This window comes from Emys orbicularis, chromosome 3 (assembly GCF_028017835.1).
Source record: "Emys orbicularis isolate rEmyOrb1 chromosome 3, rEmyOrb1.hap1, whole genome shotgun sequence".
Lineage (NCBI taxonomy): Eukaryota > Metazoa > Chordata > Testudines > Emydidae > Emys > Emys orbicularis.
Window position 1 is genome coordinate 106,039,868 of NC_088685.1, and position 23,781 is coordinate 106,063,648.

Genomic DNA, 23,781 nt, shown 5'->3' on the forward strand with positions numbered 1-23,781 from the left:
ATAGCTCTATGTTAAAATAGAAGTAATAAATTTGTAACTTACAAATAATGGGATAACCATCCCTCCCTGCACAGGCTGCTGCTAATGTTTTTCCATCTTGAGAAAAACGAATACAGAAACATCCCATATCTCCTGCTCTCAGTGAAAAGAGATGCTTGTTTGGTATACGACAAGCCTACATTTCCAAATAAAAACAGTTATTGCACAGTTGTGAATGTTAACAAATACACAAAACTTAAAAGACGTTATGTATTTAACAACTCTTACACTGCTGTAAAAATATAAGCATTTTTACGGTTTTAAAAACAACAAGGAAAAACAAAGCAACTTTCTGCCCATGCATTAGTTATTTTGATTTTGAAAATCTTTCTTCACTCCATGACTTCAACAATAGAACTTAAGTAAGTAAAAGGATTCTTTCCGGCAATCCCATTAATGCATGTATAAAATGTGCATTTTAACTGAACACTGATTTTTTTTAATTGGTCCTCTTATATTTTAATAATCTGAGGAAATAAGGTTTATGTATTCCCGTGCTGATCCTTTTGGAACTTTTCCACAAGCCAAAAATCAGCAAAATAAGTTGTTAGTACCTGGATCTCTCAAAAACACAATTTCTACAGTGTTTACATGGACAAGTTTAATAGTAAATAATTTAATATTTGAGGATGTCTAGACAATATTCTCAAGATTATAATTCACTTAATTTGGCTCATGCATTTATTTGCCTTTCTGCAAAAAGGCAAAAATTAGTTATAGAACATTTTGAAAAATAATTTAATCTAAATTTACACTATTTTTATTCATCCTAAACATGTCAAAAACAAATTTGTTTCCATACCCTTTTCATCTTTGGACAATTTGCTGTTTTAAAACAATTCGTTGATTTTTCTAACATTTCCTTGTTACTACTTAAATCACTGGTTGTTATTAAATAGAAATAAAACCATTGGCAGTTTTTAAGACAAATGATATATAATGTCACAAAATCAAGGTACATAATCAAACAAAAGTCATTTACATCAAAGATTAAATTGGGATTTTCTTTTGAACAAATGCACTCTGTGTATTAGTTGTGTTTCTTACATGGCATCCAACAGTGAAATAAACCCTATTCCCATTTGGAGAATAAATGGAATGATTATATGCACAATAATAGGCTCACAGAAGGTCCCCTTTCCTACGTGTGGTGGGGATCCGTGACTGAGGAGTGGGCAGGACCAGAAGCACCAAGAGTCGAGCTGCATTACTCCTCTTGATCCCCACTAAGCTGGTGAAACATCCTTTGAATGAGGAGTCCCAAGAATCATGTTGTCAAGGAACTGGAGAGTGCTGCACAGGTCCCCAAGCTAGGATGGGAGCCTAGGGCCTCCATGCAAAGAGCCCCACCCTCCAGCAGGTTCCTGAGACCCACCCACACCCTCAAAACCAGACTTGTTTCACAATACTTATACCATAAAATAACCTTATTAGCAGAAAGTGGATTTTTTTGGTACTTTTAAAAAAATCTTCACCTGTCCAGGCAGTCTTGTCCATTTCAACTGCTCCTTTTTCTCATGTGGACTATATACAGTAGCTTTTTTTGATACCTCATTCTGGAGCTCACGGAATGACGTGCTACCTTGTTCCTGCTGAACAGCCATCATAGAACGGAAAGAAGGATCTACCTAAAGGCAGACAAAATATCAATAGCAAAATCAATTATATCAGGAAAACGCAAAATGTTTTAAGTACAGTAACATATTTCACAAAATTGAAATAAGTCTCAAAATGTTAGGATCTAAACATATTTTGTGTAAACACTGAAAGAAAATTAAATGGGGGCAATCCTTGTATATGAAAAAATACCTAATAGTACAGTGATACATGCAGTTAAACAGTAATGCATAATACTTCCACAAGAAATAAGTGAAATTCATCGTCAAATATAAATGAAGTGCAAAGAAAGTAGCCAACAAGCCTAAACTGGTGAAAAGTAAATTGGGATGGTAAAATTCTGTCAGATGGTTGATAAATCTTTTACTTACACGATTCATGCTTTTCTGTTTTATTAGCCTTTTCCACAATTGGGCCCAATTCAGTTTAAGCATGAGTTCTCCCACTTAAATCAAGTTAATCTACCCACCCCAGATCTAGTGGACACCGCTCTTTACTGAAATTCACAGCTGGTGCCAAGGGCCAGCACAGGCTCACTGCATTAGTTAAACCCTACTGTTTAAAAAAAAAAAAAAAAAAGTGCTGCACAAGTGGATTGCACCATGTGTGGAATTAATTGTGGAGGGAGACTGAAGTTATAAGGGATTGAAATTTCACAAAGAAGACAGAACATCATATAGCACATGAGAGCAACCTACGTGATCTCTGTCCAGCCTGATTGCCATAGTGGCTACTGAACTCAGGCCCCTCTTTTGACAATTTTGATAAGGAAAACCATAAATATCTTAATGAAATGCACACTAAAATCCCTCCAAGAACATGCCTTAATATCAGGGAGAAGCAAGTCACTTCTATTCTCTGTGCCTCTGTTTTCCTTCTGCTCTTTGTCTGGCATGTCTATTAGATTATAGTTCAGGCCAAGGACCGACTTCTACTCTATGTTTGTATGGTGCCTAGCACACTGTGGCCTTCGACTAAATTTACACCAGTGTAATTCAATTAACTTTAATGATGTTTGGCCCAGTTTTCACCAATATGAGAGGAGAAAGAGATCCAAGATGATACATGATGTTTTATGGAAACCATTGGCCAAATACCAGGAAAATCAGAGTAGTAGGAGAAACTGATTTGAACATTTTTACAGAAAGTTGTAAAGTGCTAAGTAGATTAAAAAAAAAAAAAAGAGGGGGCATGTTAAGATGTAATATGCTTAGTATAGCAAGTTATAAAGGACAGTTACAGAAAAAAACTAAAAATGTAAACTGTCATCTGATTTCGGTTACAAATAAATAGCTTGAATGGATCTTAAATATTTCTGTTTATATATAAATATGTAAATGTACTTAACTTACATGATCTGGTAGTTTTATGCCTTTTACAGTTACATATAATGTTGATGGGTAACGATTTCTAGGACCTTTTGCCCACCAATCAAAAACCTCAACAACATTTGACTGTGTCCTGGTCCTTGGAGGTGGATAATATAATTGCAGACGTAGTTTCCCATCAATGTTTAGGACTCCGTTTGCACCTACAAGCTAAAAGAGTAATTTAAAAAAAATAAAAGAAATTTGCTACTTGTGTTCAAAATTCATACAAGTCATTGATGACACTGACACTTTTGACCAACTAGGGGCTCAACTTACTACTGGGGATAGTTATTATTCCCACAAGTGATGTCCCCACTCTACTCAATGGATTACTCTTGAGAGTAAGCAAGCACTACCCTAGTATGTTTACAGGATCAAGCCCTACTATAATTCAGAAAGCACTACCATTTTTGACATGTCTCTTCAAACTGGCATTCTTCTGGAGTCTTTTTCTTGCAGCAATTGAGGCATTACAAGTTACATTTTGTTGAAATGATTCAGGCAAATAAGAATTTGCAACGAATATTTTATCTGTGTCATATTGCCACAAAAATAGAGAAAATTTGTTAAAATAAATTTTGTACGTTTTTAAAATTTTTTTTTGGTAAAAGCACATATAGCGTTTAAGAGAAACTAAATATTTCTGTTACTTTACTCCTATCCGGCCTCAGTCTTAAATGGTGCAAAACTACAATACCTTTAAGTGACACAGACCCACGCAACATCTACTTCCTGAACAGACACAAGAAACAAATCATCATATCAAGAGGCCTCACCATCTATAACCCTCTGACCACTACATAAAACTCCAAGTAGGATGAACAGCTCTGCGGAAGGACCTCAGAAAAATTGAGGAACCACCTCCTCCACCTTATTTCAGAAGGGCCAACCTCAAACAAGAAATCATCACGTGTTCTCACACACTGGAATAAAAAAATAAGGAAACATACCCGGAGATCTTGCAGGAAACCTGAAACAACTATTAAAAAGCCTCTGATGACAGCCATCCAACATAAAAACAAAAAATGAAACTAACTACAACAACTCCACAACAGATACCACACCTTTGGGAGAAACCATGACACCAGGACCCACTAAATGGACACTACATGACACCTCATCATCATCAATCTATCAAAACCACCCCTAACTGGAACTGAAGTATCTGCTCTCTCCAAGGGACTGAACTTCTGCTCCCCTGCAGAACTGGATACCATGCTAACATGTGAAGAACTAGAAGAATTCTTCCACCGATTCTGCCTCAAGGAATTATTTCACAACAAAGACAATACTACCCAACTACCACACCCCCACTGACAGTCAGAAGAAAAAAAAAATCTGACTGGACACCCCCCAGCAGAAAAACACACCATTGGATCATTACATTGATTGCTTCAGGAAAAAAAATTGACTGGGACATCCTCAACAAACATTACATTCACCACAACCTCTCTACCACAGAAAAGATAGCCATACAGTCCCTGAAGTCCAAATACCAGATAGCGATCAAAGCAGAAGACAAAGGGGGTGCCACTGTGGTCTTTAATCATGATGACTATGTCAAGGCCAACAGACAACTCTTTCACACCCCCTGCAATAAAGAACTCAAAGATGACTCCCACACCACAATTCACACTGGAATTTAAAGACACCACCAAATCTTGTCCCAAATAACTCCTGGAAAAACTCTACAACCTCATCCATCACAAACCCACCCCAAGAACCTTCTACATGCTTCCCAAGATACACAAACAAGGGAGCCCAGGCAGATCCATCATAACTGGCCACAGCACTCTTACTGAAGGAATATGAGGACACACAGAAACCATTGTCAAACCACTCATCACACAAAGGCACTACCTCCAAGACACTACCAACTATTTCCAGAAACTCCACAACATTAACAACCCTCCCCCAGACCACCATCTTTGCCGTCATGGATATCACCTCATTATACACTAACATTACTCCCCCTGATGGCATTGCTGCCTGCCTCAAATATCTACAAGATCATATAAAACACTCAGGAATTCATCCTAAACACATTTCCTAACTCATCCATTTCACCCTCACCCACAACAATTTCACACCTAACAAACATACATTTTGTCCAAACCACGGAAACAGCCATGGGTACTAGGATGGCTCCCCAATATGCCAATCTCTTCATGGGACACCTCAAGGAAGAATTTGTGAAAAAATGCATCATGAAATGAATGATATACCTGAGAAACATAGATGATATTTTCATCCTCTGGACAGACGACCTCAACTCCTTCATAGATTTCCATCACAACTTCAACCACCATCACCCATCCATCAAACTCTCTCTAGAATACTCCATACCTGCATCAGCTTCCTGGAAACCATGATGAGCTTCAGCAATAGAACCCTACAAACAACTATATACAAGAAACTCACAGATCACTTTTACCAACCGAGGTACACTTAGAAATCTGTTATTTACAGCCAGACACTCAGATACCACAGAATTTGCTCCGAAGAGTAAGTCCGGGATACACACCTAAAGTTCCTTAAATCTGCCTTCATTAAACAAGGACACTCCACCAGAGAAGTAGATCACATCATGGAAAGGGCCACCCAAATACTCAAGGAGAACCTGCTTCCATTCAAAAAAAAAAAAAAAGAAAAGAAAGCCTACTGACCGCACACCCCTAGTTGTCACCTGTCACCCCACATTGGAACCTATACAGGATATCATCAAATAATTACAAGCCATATGTTATGCTTATAAGAAGCACACGGAATTTTTTTCAAGGGGATAAGGCAATACGCCGTGTTTATTGAGAGTACAATTTAAGAATTAAAATCAGCATCTGCTTCCATTCATTCATTCATTCATTCATTCATTCATTCACACACACACACACACACACACCTCAAAAGGTTCTGCAACTGGATCTTATAGTTACCAGTCCTTAGTGTTGCTCTGTCAGTTCCAGTGGACAGCTGAAACTGCACATGAGGGAGGGGAGGAGCTGGAGCTGGGTCTCTATTGGATGCTTTGATGTTGATGCAGAACAAACCCAAAGTCCCATGGCAATACACCCTTCTTTTATAGTAATAAGTTCCCATACAAGTCTATGGGCCTTGCTGTGTCACACCAGAGCTGTTAATCACGAGGTAGTCAAGGTTGCTGTCAATCAGCATTATTTTGGGTTGTTACTGGGAGTATCCACAGCTGTTTCTTATCTCGTCCCTCTGGCTCCACTCTTTATCTTGTCCTTGGGGCGTATGCCTTTGTTTTAGGGTCATCAATCTGCCATCTGGGTGATTCTGATAATAAGGTTGGTGCCTCTCGACTTTTCCACTCCCCTCTTGACCATCCGGCCCTTCAGTACTAGCACCTCCTGTGTCTTCTTTGTTAGCATGCCATATATTCTTCACTCACACACAAAACAGTAAATAATTTCAAAAGCAAGAATTACAGCCATAAAACTTCTATCCTTCTAAAAACAACCATTAGCATGTAAAACAAAGACTAAAACCAAAACAATTTCTTCTTACTAATTCAAAGCTAACAAAATAAGCAAATGGATTACAATTTCCTCGAGACAATTTCTCCCCATTAGGCTTTTCGAGTGGATTTTATTAAAGATACAACGGCTCCTGTGTCAATTAGAGCTAGCGTAGAAGCATATCTACCCTGCTGGACATAAATACATGGTCACCCCCCGGTGACCCAGGTGATCTTATCTATGAACCTCCACTGCTGTGCTCCTACATAATGTAGGGGTTCCCTGTCCAGCAGGCCTGCCTAGTTGTCTTCTGGAGGAGGAGGGAAAGGAGGAGCGTTAGGGGTTATGCTTGCTACCTCCTTCTGCTGCAATTGTAATTTAAGGGCCTCCCAGTCCATGCTCCATCCCACTTTTCCTGGCTCTCTCCATGCTGCATTAGTGTCCATCAGGCTAGCCAGGGAACTTCGTTCTCAATGGAATTGTATTTCTTCTCCCCCTGTTGTTGGCACCGCTTAGTGCCCTCTGGGAGGTATCAGGGATCCGGGTATTACCCTTTGTCTGCAGTTACCCAGTCCGTGGGAGCGGCCTCATGTGAAACCTCCACAGGGTCCCAATATCCCCTTGAAAAAGATTCCGTGTGCTCTTATAAGCATAACACATTTGATGGGGACCACATCCTGAAAAAAAAATCTTTCCCAGACCCATTCTTCTGGCCTTCAAACAATCCCCCAACCTTGCTATAAGCTCATCATCAGAAGCAAGCTCCCCATAGCCCAAAACACAAAACTCAAAGCAGCACCAGACCCTGCCAGAACAACAGATGCAAAACCTGCAGACATGTCTCCATCACTACAACCATCAATACTTCGCACAATACAACTTTCAAGATTCCTGGGTCCTACACAGGCCTATCTCAAAATGTAGCGTACCTCATCCAGTGCATCGAATGCACCACCAATGAGGGATAAAACCAGACAATCAGACAATAAGCTCTTGAATAAACTCATACAGAAAAATGATAAAAGACAAAAACACCTTCTCACCTGTGGATGAATACTTTTCACAAAGCAATCATTCCATATCTGATCTTTCAATATTTGTCCTCAAAGGAAACCTGCACAGCACCTTCAAAAGGTGAGCCTAGGAAATTAAATTCATATCTCTAACAGACACCACAAACCATGGACTCAACAAGTTTCATGGTTCATTATGCCAAGTTGTAACACGCCTCACTGCCTGCTAACCGGTAATTGACCACTTCATTTTAAGTGGTCTCCTACAATGTGTGAATCCCTTAACTATCTGTCCTAACTTATATTTAGCTTGGGCTCTCGGATTACCTTCCTCAGACCTGAAGAAGAGCTCTGTGAAACTCAAACCCTCCACCAACAGAAGTTGGTCCAATAAAAGAGATCACCTCACCTACCTTGTCTTTCCCAAGAGAAATAGGGCATTCATGAATTTATTACAATTTTTCACAAGAAGTAGATGTGTAATATATTGTACTTGGGAAAGAATCCATATTTGCAACATCACCAACTCCTTTCCAGAGGGAAAAGTCAAAAAAAGGTTTCGTTTTAAGGTGGTTGTTTAAGACAAAATATTATATTTTTAATGTTATTAACAGTTGCAGAAATACAGTGAGTCTCAATGGACAGTGCCACAAAGAGCAGCTAGGTCCCTACTCCTGCCCCCACTTTTTCCATGTCCCAGTGAAGGCGCTTCTGGTGGAGGACAGAAGGTGTAGCAGCTCTCCCACCTTCCCCAAAGTGAAAAATTCATACCCGAGAGATGAAGTTGAGCCGACCTAAGCCTCTACATAGACACCACTATGTCAACAGAAGAATTCTTCAATCGACCTAGTTGCCTAACCTCTCAAGGAGATGGATTTATTATAGTGATGGAAAACCCCTGTCACTGTAGCAAGTGTCTATGCTAAGGCATTACAACGGGGTAGCTGCAAAGCCATAGCTTTACAACTGTAGCACCTGTAGTGTAAACATCCCCTAGTAGCATAGCATGACTTAGGGTAAGAGGAAATAAGTGAGCTCTGGAACTTATCCCTTCCATAAGTTAGTTTTTTGCCTACTAGGAGCAGGAGATAGACCACTCTTTGTCAGGATGCTTCCCCTTTTGTAGGATTAAGATGGGTCATGACAATTTCATTATTTCAAGGGTGGAAAAACCCACAGTGCCCCCTCAATATTTGGATTCAACTAAAAGCTCCACTAGAATTTTGAATAGCACTTAAACAGAAGACACTAACTGCTCTTGAAGTAGTATTTCTGGTCCCAGGTGTACAGAGAAGCCACCCATGACATTTATCAATTGATTAGCCTTTATTCAGAAGCTTCTGATTTTTCTGCCAAGAGCTGCGCTTGAAAAAGAACATGCATTTTTCCACGCATTTTGTTCATTTAGTTGAGAAATATCAATTTTCTCTATTGCCACACCTATTTTCTCTGTATATCTACATGATCTTTTAATAGCATGAGCTCTGTCTGAATCTGCCTCTATACCTGTGGTTTAAAATACTTTTTTAAAATTTTTTGTTTTAAAAAAGTTTCTCACTAAGTAATTTGTTTATTTGAAAAGCTGGCTTTGTCAATTTATTTTAGATACTTTATGCAGGCTTTTTAGTCTTCTTTTGGTTTTATTTTTTTGTATGTTTAAGTTCACAATACCTTTAGAAATGCCCAAGAGATTTTGCGAAAACCACTTTCCTTAATTTGCACTTCAGAGTTGGCTCTTGCTTCATCCATGCTTAAGAAATCAAGGATCTGCAGATGTTAATTAGAATATATACATACATTACCATTGAGAATGCACTTCTTGGAAGTAATAACTACTACTGAAGGTATTTTAGATAGGATTCATGGATTTAAACAAAATTCCCATTTTACTTATTATAAAAATGTAATTTACTAACTATCCAGTGTCCACATCTACCCCAAGTGATATTTAAACACACATACCACCACATCAGTGTTATGATCTTCAAACATGTCATTTTTTTTTTTTTAAGTTTCTTATTTCACATCAGTCTCTTTATATTTTTTATAAACAATTGAACAAAAGCAACTCTTCACAAACCCTTTATATGTCCCCAAACTGACTGCACATTTAATCCAGATAGAAGTATGTGGTCAAAAAGATCATTTTCTTTTCCTAGCTTCATCATTTTGGTATACAATTCTCTTGATTTTCTTGGTCTGCAACCAGAATCTCCTCATATCCGACCACTTCTGCATCTTTACATGACATGCATAATATTAGTGTTACAATCCATCTTCGGATTTGTGGCTAAGTAACGCCAGTGAAATCAATAGAAAATGCCGGCTTTCATTTGACAAAGATTTTGTCTCAAACTTTAAAACTGTTTCCATGAAGAGCCTCTATACACTACTGGAATCACTTTTGTGATAAACCACCAGGATCCTCTCTTAGTAATTCGAATATACTTATTTTATGAAAATTGCAGACCATAAAGGAACATCTGGCACTGTTATTAGATTGTGCATATGCAATGTATTTAGAAAAACATATGATAGGGGTATAAAAAAATTATTGATTGTACTAGGTCTCCATTTCCACATTAACACTATATAAACTCTCTTGTATATAGAGGTCTATAAATACCGGCTACAGTTATGCTCAAAAACATGTTCGGAACATGCTTTACAATTTTTCCTATAAACATAAATGTATTTGAGGCTGAGGTAGTTATTGCTGTGTGAGTAATGATGAAGAAGAAACAGATGTCTACTTTTTTTTATGGCAAACATGCAAAAAATCTGTGGGCTACATGTTGGCTAGCCTTGCTTACGTATACAAGTAGGAGGTGGCAGCACTAAGGAGGCAGCCACTATCAGCCCCTGAACTGATGGTGTTAGGAACCCAAAAAAGGACAGTGACCCTACCCTATTGGTCTGTCAGTCAGCAAGAAGTGCTAATTCAATGAGAGGGTATCATAGCTCCCAGTCTGGCATGCCCCTTTCAGTCCTTCCTGGAAGCGTTCGGATTGTGTCAATAAGACACAGTCGCCAAAGTATTTATTTATTACCCAGAACAAAATTTTGCTGAGGGAGGGATTTTCAAAACTGCTTAGTATTGGCCTAATTTTACTTCCATTGGCTTCAATGAGAGAACAGCTGGCCAATGCTGAGTGTTTTTTAAAATCTCCATCATAATATATATTCTCTTAATATAACTGTAAATCATAAATAAAGCGCTTCCAGAAATACATGGTCAGAAAACTGCAACCTGAAAAATTTACTGTAAAATATTTCATCTGTACCTCAAAAAACAGGACTACTTTGGGGCTTTCTTCAGCATCTTGAAGGAAATAACTAAAACGTTCATTAAATATGATTTGTTCCTCCCATTCTGGAAGTGTTGATTTAAATTGTCGGAAATCGTAAGGCTGGGTCATAATAGGAAGAATGTGCTCCACTCGCTCTTGTTCATAAAAAGATGAAACCGCCCGGCTGCTGTTTAAAAACAACCAAATGCAATTGTCAATATTTTTCAAAAAAGTAAGCAAAGAACAAAATACTACGACTACTTCAACTACTGTAAACAAAAAAGTACAAGACGGCCATTCTCTTTATTTTAGAAAGAATATTCAATAACCACTGGAGATCTTAATGCAACTGATGATGTACAGGGCAATAAGCAGAGCTGGAGTTCCAAATCCCAATAATCAAGCATTTTGATTGGGCCTGATCCATAGTCCATTGAAGCCAATACAAGTCCCATTGACTTCAATGGGCTTTGGATCAGGCCCCTCATGAATTACTAGCAGAGCTGGGAATAGGTAAGCGAAACAGTAAGAAGAATGGAGAACTCAACTTCATTTCAATATTCTTATGGATGTTTTGCCAATAAGCAAAAAGAAATCTCTTATTCATGCCTCAATATGTTTGTTTGCTTATTCTCAACAAGGCTTCTAATGATTCTGCCATATCTCTCTCTGTTTTGGGAGAAGAGTCAATCAGCCACATGTGTCTGATCAGCTACACTGCTACTCTGATAATACATGTGCTCCAAATGTGAAAGAAAACAATGGCCCCATTCCTGCAAACACTTACACATGTACTTTATTTAAGTATGCAAGTTGTGTGGGGATTTGCAGTCAATAAGACTACACTCATGCTTAAAGTTAAACATGTATGTATATGCTTATTTAAGTAATTATTTCCCGCAGAAGCAGGCAGGTGAAGGGTTTTGGGGTGTTTTGGGGAGGGGGCTGGGGGAAACAAATCAGTAAACTCACCTATGCTCTTTCTTGACATACAAACCAGTTTTCTGATCAATCACATGAATCTTGACCATGGGATGCGAAACCATGAGATCAGTTTTAAGTCTATCAGTTCGATGGATGTAAACCCCTAACACAAGGCTGTCATCAAAAGCAAGTTTGGATTGAGTACAAACTTCTGGACTGTTCGTTTCCTGTACATTTTCTGCAGCAATTTCTGTATTTTCTTCTAATGCTAGAAGCAAAGAAACAAAGAAACAAAAAGATCTTCAAGCAGAGATTAGTGACAAATTATAAGGATTAAAAATCTATCACATTTTCACAGCAAACTTTATATTAAGCTAATTATATTTAGTTCTGTTCTTTATGCAATAGAGTATTAAAATAAAGTCAGTGGATTTACAGCATTATACATATGTTTGTCTATATGCATATATATTTTAATACAAGCATTCTCTACCAGTGTTTATTACCAAATAAAAATTACTGAACCACAACTCTTGTTCTTGATTTGCATAGGCTCTTCAGACTTCAATATACAAGTAGTTATCCACAGTGATAAACTACAGTATGTACGCCCGTTGTCTTTTATGATTTCAATAGCTAAACAATATGCTGTTGAATGGTTATATAATGTGATTAAAAATACCTTACTATCCAAATTGCAAGAACAGCACAAGATCATTTAGCACAATTAGCTGAATCCCCTAGACTATAATAGGCACTTATGGCTTTTAATTTGGTGCACCCATCTAATTCTCCATGAATTCAACCCAAAACTAGGAAACAGAAAATATGACATATGCCTCCTTAGCTATTTTATAGTATTATAATGGCACAGGAGCAGCACTACAGTTAAGGCTGCATCACATCATTTGTTTAAAGGTTGACCTTTCTAAGTCGGGGTGGGCAAACTTTTTGGCCTGAGGGCCACATAGGGGTTGCAAAACTGTATGGAGGGCCTGGTAAGGAAGGCTGTCCCTCCTCAAACAGCCTGGCCTCCGCCCCCTCCCAGTTCCCACCCCCTGACTACCCGCCCTCAGAACTCCCGACCCATCCAACCCCCCCTGCTCCTTGTCCCCTGACTGCCTCCTCCCGGGACACCCATCCCTAACCGCCCCCCAGGACCCCACCCCCAGTCAACCCCCAATGCTCTCTGTCCCCTGACTGCCCCGACCCCTATTCAGACCCCCGCCCTCTGACAGGCCCCCCAGGACTCCCACACCTATCCAACCCCCCCTGTTCCCCATCCCCTGACCACCTGATCAGAACCTCCACCCCATCCAACCGCCCCCTGCTCCCTGTCCCCTGACTGCCCCCCACTACCCCCTGCCCCTTACGATGCCACTCAGAGCGGCAGAAACTCGCAGCCCCACCCCCCGGCCGGAGCCAGCCACACTGCCCACGCGGCGGCATCACTACAGGGGGACAGGACAGCAGGGGAGGGGCCGGGGGCTAGCCTCCCCGGACGGGAGCTCAGGGGCTGGGCAGGATGGTCCCGCAGGCCGGATGTGGCCCGCGGACCGTAGTTTGCCCACCTCTAAGTCCTCTAGAGCAGCGGTTCCCAAACTGTGGGTCAGGATCCCAAAGTGGGTCTCAATCCTGTTTTAATGGGGTCACGAGGACTGGCTTAGACTTGCTGGGGTCTGGGGCCAAATTTGGAGCCCAAGGGCTTCAGCCATGGGTGACAGAGCTCAGGTTACAGGCCCCCTGCCTGGGGCTGAAACCCTTGGGCTTTGGCCCCCCTGCCCAGGGCGGTAGGGGTTGGCACCCCCTACCACAGGGCAGCAGGGCTTGGAGGGGAGGGGGGAGGCGCGCAGGCTTCAGTTCCCTCCTCCTGGGGCCATGTAGTTAATTTTTGTTGTCAGGAGGGGGTCACGGTGCAATTAAGTTTGAGAAACCCTGCTCTAGAGTGAACATGCTTAGTCAGATTTCTTTGAAATTTGGTGTGCCTCATGTGGGTGCATGGTAGGGTTAGTGATCCAAATTTGGGGTCATTTGAGACAGGGGTTCTGGAGATATATGCTCTGGGGAAAATAGCCGTTTTTAAAAAAGTTTCTAAGTGGGTATTTCTTTTGCCCAGAGCTAGAGATTAAACTATTGATGTCATGCAGAGCAAAATGGTCTCAATCTGTCAAGTTTTACCCAAGGCAGTGCACAGCACCCACTAAATCTTTGGGGGACCCAAACTGAGAACAGCATTTAAGAAAATGTACATTTTTTACACTGCGCATGCACCAATACAGAAAAACGGCTAGAGAGTTTCCAGTCCCACCATTTTACGTGCTTTGAAGCTCGATTCTTGTAAATGGTCTAACATCTGAACAGCTAATCAGATTATTTTTAAATTTATTATGCCTCACAAGGTGCAGGGTAGTGGGAGACCACATTTGGGGTCATTTGACAGAGGGGCTCCTGAGTTACAGGCCCTCCCAAGAAACTGGTTTCCTTTTGATGCCTTGTACTGTTAAACTGAGAGACAATTATGACTGGATGAACCACAGACCTCACTGAGACCCATGGCTGTGAACTCACAATTCAGTTTAACATAACTGAGGATAAATCAATCACAAACCCCTACCTAAGACAAAAGGAGTTTTAGACTGAGGGGCTGGAGGTTGCTACAATTTGTGAGTCATGGGTGTCAAAATTATTTTGGGGGAATGTAATTAAAGTCTATGGGGTGGGAAGAGAGTAGATGTGTGAATGCTTCTTGGGAGGGTAGGAGAGGGGCATTAGGGAATGGAGGAGTGGGGGACTGGGGGAGAGATTTGGAGATTGGGTTTAGGACTGTAGTGAGGGAAAAGGGGTCATGGTGATGGATGGTAGGGGAGGCAAGAGAGGCTGGGGGATCAGGTAAAGGAGGCATGGAACCCCCCCAGCTCTGTCAGTGTACCCCAACCTCAATAGCCTCAGCTCTGTCAGTGCAGCCCAAACCTCTGGAACTCAACCCCTCCGCATCCCACTGCTCTGCCAGTGCACCCAAATCCCCTTGCACCTCCCAGTTCTGCCAGTTACACCAACCTTCCTGCACCCCAATCTGCCTATATCTCACCACTGTCAGTGCACCCCAACCTCCCTGAACCCACCAGTTCTGCCAGTGCACCCCAATCCCCCTGCATCCCAACACTATTCCACTGTAACATAGTTGTCCTTCACTCCAAGCACGGAATGTGAGTCAAGTTATAGGAGGGAGAAAATAACAGCAACAGAAACATTTGTAAACCAGGGAGTGAAGACATCAGGGAGATGCACTGCAGTGGGGAGGCCTAGGTACAATAGTGGAGAGGGGGGATGCAGTGAATGGGTCAGTGACATGGTTTAGATAGAATCCTGTGGGTGAGAACGAATGAAGGTGAAGAGCTTGTACATTTCAGAAACTGTGGGGGTGGCAGAGTAAAGATGTGTCTGTTAATGAGACGTAATGGGTATTACTGAAAGAGGGCAGAGTTAAGATTGCATGGGCAACCGTAACTGTGCATTTCCTGGTTTTCAGAAATTTGAGTTTTGCTTAACGCAACACTCTGCAACGAGATGACATACCACCAACCAACATTAACTCTGAGTTAACAGTTTTTTGCTACTGAATATTTTTATAATATTCTAAGTCACCTTTGTCTCATTGATAGGAACAAGCAACAGCAAAGGAACTTAGCAGCAGCAAAGTCTTCTGATATGAAAAACTTTGACTATAATATTTTGATTGCACAAACCTTTTGGGGATTTCTTTTTTGCTTTCTTTATTTTAGGTTTCAGTTTTTCCACATCTTCCTCCTCCTTGTGTTCCTCTGTGTTCATTTCATCTTTAAAATATGATGCAAGCAGTCTTCCTGATGACTTCTTTTTTCTGGTATTATCTTCCAGTGGGTTATGCTGTAGTTCAGCAAGGGACATCGCACTGTAATGCAACACACATCACTGTCAGCAAGTACGTACTATTTCTGTTGTTAATCCACTAAAAAGACTTGACTTCTGAAACAGCCTCTTCCTGTTTCTCAAATTCATTAGCTCTCCATCTTCAAAATCCCATCAAAAATATATTTTGTCTTGTTTAGCTATTACAGTGATAATGGTGGCACACATTCTTGAATGGTCTATCCTTAATTTCTCTCTCCATTTTATTATCCTAAGTCTTACCTTCTAAAAATTTTCATGTGGGGATTTGCACAAGTAGTCTTGTGACATAAATTTAAACAAGATCTTTGCAGGATCAGATACACAGTTCACATGAAATAAAATATAATAAAGAATGATGCATTCTGTTAGCTGAGTGTATAAGTAGTTTTGACTTGAGACAATATTTTATTAATGCCTGATTTTAATCAGGGTTGAGCCAAAGGCCACACAGTCAAGGAGTGGAGTCCACAGTGAATAACTGGCAGGTTAAATGTAGTATTGCAACATTAAAAAAAAATTAATTCAATTTTGTAAGTTCTTACAAATTAGTATGGATCTTGGCACCATTTTTAGATCATGCAGTAGAAGGGTTTTTTGTGTATATGGGGGAAGAGGTTCCCTCCCCCCAACATATAATCATCTGGCTAGTTCACAGTTAAAAAAAATTCTTGCAGCTCTATCACAGGATTCTTTCCCCATCCTAAAAATCAAACATTTTGTTTAAGATGTATACATGCACTGATTACAATTTACCACTATACCTTGTTTCAGCTTCAGATACAACTGGCACTTCTTTCTTCTTTTTCTTCTTTTTGCCCACTTCATTGTTCAATACAACTTTTTGGCTTTGAACACTGGAGGTGAATTCAGACATCTGTTCTTTAAGTTTTTTTCTTATTTTCTCCTTAATTATATTTGCCTCATCCTCAGCCACTTGCAGCTGATAGGCTTGAATTAGCTGTTCTTCCTCTTCTAATTCAGTAACATCTCTCGCTTCATTCAAGGTACTTTTTATCTTGTTGTTACCTTTTTGACGAGATGCATCTGTTTGTGATTTACTTTTTGTTTTTTTCTTTGGCAAATCAGTAATCGGTTTTTCAAAACTCTCCAATTTAGTTTCATATACCTTTTCCTCCTCATTAAATTGTTCTTGTAACACTGCTTTCTTTTTCTTCTTGTTAGACTTTGGTTGCTTGTTTTCTTCTCCACTAACAACATCATTGTTTATTTTTTCTGCAACTGAGGCTTTGTCTCTTAGTTTGTTTTTTGTAAACCGGGGGCTCTTTTCCTCAGGATTATAAGTGTTGTTTATAATTACCTCATCATTTCCACTTTCTTTAGCTAGATCAAGATTATTTCTAAAGGTGTCAAGCTAGAAATAAAAACAGAGAACATAATTTTAAGTATATATCATATGTAATGTTACAATAATAAAAATAGTTTAGTACATTATCAGTTTACACTATATGGTGAAATATAAAAGTGATATTAGTCATCTAATCATTGTCTTGTTTAAATCTAACAAGTACCAGATGGAACAGATCATTCATGCTTAAAATAAGTGTTTGTATTTGGACAGCTTGAAATCTGTACTTCCAACATTCTTTTTAAACAAGCACCATACGTATATATTCACCACACAGTAAAATTCAAAACTACCTCAATGAACAGGACTACTCCATAATGATATGTCAATGTAATACATTTTGAAAGATCTGCAGAAATGAAATGCAGAACCAAAACATGTCTCAAACGGATATAAATATTAATGTTAGAGGTGCCAATGCCTGTCTGGACTCCTTTTTACCATGAGCAGTGTGCCAAAGTTTGGCAATGAAAATCACTTTCCAAAAGACAGACTTGATAAAATTTAACAACTGACAACTCTTAAGATGACAGCTCTTATAAAACTATGGAAAAAATTCTATTAATAAACAACTCTTATTAAAGGGACAGAGTCAACCTGAAATCTAGTCCACTTTCAAAAACGTAGTTAAAAGTATTTTCAGATAATACTCCCGCCCTTTGATTCCCTCTGTCAATTTTTGTGGTTTTGCAAAATACTTTTAAGGTTTCACTTCCTTTATGGATGAATGAAAAACCCATACAGACAACACAGCAAACTTAATACAGGCCTGATCCTGCACTGAGCTCCACATAGGTACGTCCCTGAGCTTGTGTGGGGCTCCTATTAAGTCAGTGGGGCTCCATGTGGGTTCAGGGGGTTGCCAAAGTGAAGCTCATTGCAGGATTGGGGTGTTACTAACTACACAGGGGGAAATAGTAGAACTAACTATACAGAAAGAGATTTCAGATGCGCACACACAAAAAAACCAATAACTAAAATATATATTTTCCCCTCTGATTTCTTCCAGTACAAATATTTTATTTCGGTGCTTTTCAACCTTTTCCTTGCCATTACCCTATTTTTCAATAGCAAGACAATCCTGGGACTCCCTTCCCATCTAGCTAGGAAGGGCACAGTGGCGAAAGCGCCCTTGACACCTTTTCACAAACCCCAGGTTGAGAACCCCTATCACAGGTGTTACTTGTAAGAATAGCAGATAAAAAAAAATCGAAGACAAACCAATTTTAGATTGATAGGGTTCCTTTAAGTAATGTTTTTTTTTTTTTTTTTTTTAAATACCTAAGGACATTATATAAGAACATGACATTTAAATATTCATCTGGTCTGTCTAGATAATGCCACTAAATGTCATCCTGAGGGGTTGTGAAAGGGGTTCAAGAAGGAGGGAAGGAAGCAGGAAGGCCCAACCCTAGACAGGGGCAAAGCATGTAGCTACAAAGGCAAACACACTTTTAGAATCTCTGATTTCTAGAAATCCATCTCTGAAGAGTGAGAGAAGGATACGGTTGACCTTTCATGTGGCTAACCAAGAAAAGTTGATTACTCCCTATCTGCCAGCCATCTGCGTCCATCACAAGTTTCACCTCAGCTATCTTAGCTGCCAAACCTTCCCCTCTACCCTTGAGATGAGGAGGAAGTCTGTTTTGGCCATGACTGACACTGGGGGTGAGGGAGGGAAGAGAGATTACAAAAAGAGGTAGAAAAGGCATTGGAGATGTTGAAGAAAGAAGGGAGGGGTTGAGAGAGAGAGAGAGAAAATTATTATTCATACTAGAAAAATAAATTGGAGAGATAAACAGAGAGTGGGAGAAAAAATGCACCAACATAGAGAGTCAACATAAAGAAAAAGGGAGTGAAGGAAAGGAAAGAGAAGCATAAACCCAGACATAGTAATGTAAAAAACGCATGCTAAAATATTAAATTAAGCAATTCTATTAAAAGTGGGATGTAAATGAATGGAAGGATAGAGAATGGGACTGCATGCAATGATGTTCATCTAGGGTAGCAAAAAACCTAAGGCCAGCCCTGTATTCACACATCTTGTCAGTAGGTGTCTGTATTTTTAGTTACATAGAGAGTACTTAAAACTATGTAGTATTTAATCATGAAAATACTCATCATCATATGAATTTAACCTTTTCCTGCTAGTTAGTCCAATAACATCCTTTCCATACAAAAGCCAACAATCTAAAAGGATGTGGCAGATTATGTACAGGTAACTTTAAGAGTGACAGATAAAGGAAAGAAAGGAAAAATATTTTCACAGTGGCTAAAAAATGCAGCAAATTACATACAAAACAAAAAAAGGCAAAGCATACAGAAACATCAACTGATTTTGGATGGATTACCCCACCTCCTTATCTGCATTTTTACTGAGCAGGTTTTACCCATGAAGTATAATGGATGAAGTTATTTATCAGACAAATTATTACAGAGGAACAATAGGGACACCATAGTCAAGGTTATGTCACTGTTTTGTCTTTGACAGGACCTTACTCCTTCTCTGTAGCTGAGGAAGCAGTTTTCTTTCAGAAAATAAACTTGGAATTAATAATTTACACGTCTGTGATTTTCTGAAATTATCCTGATATGTAAGAAGTGTTCCATTGAAGAAATCTCAAAAAAATCACACCTGAGATATTTTGACTGGTGTGTTACATTTTTTGTAAACTTTGTGCAGTTCATCATCTACAGCACCCACACACACATATATCCCTAATTTGAACAACAAACCCCTTTGTCCACTTAAATTTAGCCACAACTCTTAGCAAAACAGAAGCTCCTCTTAACTATATCAAACACTGTCCCCGAAAAGCTGGCAAATTACAGGAACATCAACACACTCTATTGGTGGCACAAAAAGCTACCTGTGGGTGAGCTCAGACCGCGCCAGTCTGTACAACCTGAATTCATGTCACTGGTATGTATGCATTATGATACAGACTTTTATTACATGATCACATACTATTCTATTCACAGGACCCCTGCCTCATTCAGTAAGAAGGAAGGATAGTGCTTTGGGGCTGGATCAGGATTATGCAGTGAAGAAAATTGTTGTCTGTAGGACCTCTGCCTCATTTGTTGTAGAAGTTGGAAGGTATGTAATAAAAAGATGGTGTCACGGTTAAGGCACTTAATTGCCACACTGCTTAAATGGATTCTATTCCTGCCTCTGCCACAGAATTCCTGTGTGTTGCTGGGCAAGTCACTTGTGTGTTCCTAATTTTCTCAGTGACCAACTTTAGACATCTGGGGCCTACAACTGAAGTCAATGCAAGCCGTACTCTAAACGGATAAAGTGCTATAAAATGCTAAATACTCTGAAAAAAAATCAGTCCTTAGGCCTTATTGGTAGATGCATTCCAGTTGGTCACCCAAAATTAGTGGACACTTCTGATCTTAATCTCTCTGTGCTCTGCTCCCCATCTGTAAAATGGGGATGATAACTTACCTCAGAGGGGTATTTTGAAAATTAATTAATTAATTAATATTTGTGAAGCACTCTGATTCCATGGTGATAAGCACCAAAAAAGGCCCACGAGGAAATTAATAATTTTGTATTCAGAACAGGCTCTGAAAGGTATGCAATAAGGTCTGGTCTGAGGCCACACACACAGTGCTGAGAATGAAATGAAATATTGACCAGCTACCAACTGAGTGAGTACCATCCATGCTGTGCACTGAATGAAGCAGGGGTCCTGTGGAAAAAAATAATATGTGATCATGTAATTAAAGATGGTATCATAATGCATTCGTACCAGTGGCATATATTAAGGTTGTACAGGCTGGAGCTGTCTAAGGAACTAAGGTCTGAGCCCTGCCACGGGCAGCTTTTTGTGCCACCAATAGAACATGTTGATGTTCCTGTAATTTGCCAGCTTTTACTGGCTGGACAGGGAACTCAGCAACAGAGAGATAAATGAGAGCAGTGGTTGGTGGAATCCAAGTCAAATGAGTGGCCAGTTTAGTGAGTGGGAGTGTTGATCAGGGTTGCAAATTGAATGAAGAGGTGATGGCGAGCGGTTTTCAACCTGTAGTCTGCGGACCCCTGGGGATCCGCAGACTATGTCTAAGGAGTCCATGAAAGGTTGTCATTACCATAAAACAGTGTTTTTCACCCTGGAGGTCCACAGACTAGGTCTAAGATTTCTGTTCAAAAATTTTTTAGGGGTCCGCAAATGAAAAAAGGTTGAAAACCACTGAGCTAAGGGGTCAGATGGACCATCACCATGGAAGCTGAAGAAAACAGGGGGCGGATAGCTCAATGGTTTGAGCATTGGCCTGCTAAACCCAGGGCTGTGAGCTCAATCCTTGAGGGGGCCATTTAGGGAACTGGGGTAAAAATCTGTCTGGGGATTGGTCCTGCTTTGAGCAGGGGGTTGGACTAGATGACTTCCTGAAGTCCCTTCCAAACCTAATATTCTATGATTCTATGAACACAAATGATTGTGAGAAGAGGAAAAGAGAGCGCCATGAATCAAAATCAAGAGAGGAAGGCTGTTGGGGAAGAGTTGGGTGGATGTTAGATGACAACAACCTGGAGGGTGGGAGGAGAGAAGAGCCATATTCAGTGCTGTTCAGAAGCAGAGAAATAAGTGGGAAAGAGGAGAGGGAGTTCTAGTTTGATGTCATTTTGTTTGCATATTCTTATCTTCATGATACTAGCTTTGGAAAATTTAACATTTACCTCTGTTACCAACTAGACAACTGATAAGCATTTGTAAAATTCACAGACATGAGGTATTTGCTCTAAGAGCTAACTACCAGTATTACTGTGGGAATGATCCTGCAAGCCCTTCACACATGACACTCTCACTGAAGTTAATGTGAATTTGGAAAGCTTGAAGGATGGCCTCCAAAATTCTACTGAAAAACGTGGTGGATCAGAATAGGTTGACACAATTTTAACTATAGGCATGCCAAGAGGCACCATTTAACATTAACCTTGAATTACATTACTAGTATATCAAGGTCACGGTAAGTTGTAAACTACTGGGGTTTACTCTTATTGTTCAGCATGGACATCTATATTGAATAAAATACATTAAAAATGAAAGGTATCTATTATGAAGCAAACACCATGTTTTCTTTTCATAGTGCTTGCTGAAGCATCTCCTTTTTGTGGGGAGGGATGAAGTATACTTCCTTTGCTGAGAGATGAGATTTTTTTCCACCAAAGCAAGCAGAATCACTGTTCTCAGATTATCAAACTCACCACAATATTCTCATGAGAGTGAAATTTTTGCTTCTTTGATTTCTTTTTTTCTGTTAGCCCAGAATGACTCCTGAATATTTCCTCAAAGCGAACCTTGGTTTTTGCCTTTGCCTCACTCTCCGCTGGAAAAAAAGTTAAAATAAGATTAATTGGCTCAAATAATTAGGTTAATTACAACAGCACCTGATTACACTTTTAGGCACAGAGGGCAGCATTTTCACCGTAGATGAATTACACTAATCAAGACTTTTATTTTACCTCGTGAAACTGAGAAAAAGTTCCCATTTACAATGGCAACCAGATGAAGATAACTCAAAGAAGCAATATATGTAGAATCATCTATCTATTGTACATGACAAGACAATTCTCAAATACATTGCTTCACATATTAACTATCAATTTTATAAACCCTACAAATGTTAAATAAAAAAGTTCATAAAACAAAACAAAACATAACATAACATAAAAACAGCTGTGAGCATTGACCAAGAATTAATCCAAGACATCACTAAAGATCAACTGGTGGAAGTAACTGAACATTAATAGCCAATTCTAAGAATAAAATGCATTTTGGAAATTAAAAATGTAGACGTTCTTACCTGGTGGCATTTTCAGTCCTATATTAAGAATGGCTCAATACACTACACTTTTCTTTTTCAAAGTTCAGCATTCTGCAAAACACACACCAGCACTCAGAATATTTTAATCAACAAAACTAAGTTACAGAATTTATACTATAAATTTATGCTGGCCTGAATGGACTGGGTTAGTAATACTGAGACTAAAAAAAAAACAAAAACGCTGATCTGAATAAATCTAAAATTCAATTCAATTTATATGGAACAATGCAAGAAATACTCCTCACCATATAAACAGAGTGAATGAAATAGACTCCATTTCCCTTTAATTTATGGCATGCTCTAAAGAGAGATTTTACAGATTCACTCTTTAAAAAAAACAACAATTAAGAGTCAATCCTGCACACCCTCCTCACTCAGATGATTCTCCAAATGAAGCCAACATTAGCTTTGGTGGAGTAAAGATCATAGGACTACATTCCTTTTTACAAAATGTGAGGTATATTAGTTCTAAAAGAAACTTGAGAGGATATGCCAAGCATAATTCTAGCAATTACTGAACTGTCATAATGTACTAAATAGGGTTGGGTGAAATTTATTGGCCAACCACCTCCCACCCCCGGGCGCGCGCGCGCACACACATACAATATGCAAATTAAGCAACACTAAAACACTTATTTTTTTATTGAAACAATTATAAAAAAAGTCTGAAAAATATCAAAGCATTTTGTTTTGACATTTTCTAAATAAAGTGTTTTGATTTTTCAGTTTGAAACAACTTTTCATTTCAACATTATTTTTATTAATAAAAAATAAATTAATTAAAATGCTCATCATGCTGAAATGAAATTTGACTTTTTGATATGCACACAAAAAAATTTAAAGGGTTTTTTTTTTTTTTTAATTATTTTATTTTTCAGAACTGCCAATGAACCAAAATTCCAATATTTGCGCAGC

The 23,781-nt window shown here is 39.2% G+C and overlaps 1 protein-coding gene across 1 annotated transcript in view; it reads right to left on the reverse strand.

The window, feature by feature from the left end:
• AHI1 (Abelson helper integration site 1) overlaps nucleotides 1-23,781 on the reverse strand; it is a 181,197-nt gene that overhangs the window by 142,488 nt on the left and 14,928 nt on the right. The window contains exons 2-11 of the mRNA XM_065401145.1: nucleotides 22,846-22,917; nucleotides 22,247-22,368; nucleotides 16,424-17,034; nucleotides 15,479-15,663; nucleotides 11,781-12,000; nucleotides 10,803-10,995; nucleotides 9,190-9,285; nucleotides 3,009-3,194; nucleotides 1,515-1,667; nucleotides 43-175 (exon numbers count right to left, since the gene is read on the reverse strand). Coding sequence (XP_065257217.1) covers nucleotides 43-175; nucleotides 1,515-1,667; nucleotides 3,009-3,194; nucleotides 9,190-9,285; nucleotides 10,803-10,995; nucleotides 11,781-12,000; nucleotides 15,479-15,663; nucleotides 16,424-17,034; nucleotides 22,247-22,368; nucleotides 22,846-22,855 — 1,909 coding nt within the window. The 5' untranslated portion in view covers nucleotides 22,856-22,917. The remainder of the gene's footprint in view (nucleotides 1-42; nucleotides 176-1,514; nucleotides 1,668-3,008; nucleotides 3,195-9,189; nucleotides 9,286-10,802; nucleotides 10,996-11,780; nucleotides 12,001-15,478; nucleotides 15,664-16,423; nucleotides 17,035-22,246; nucleotides 22,369-22,845; nucleotides 22,918-23,781) is intronic.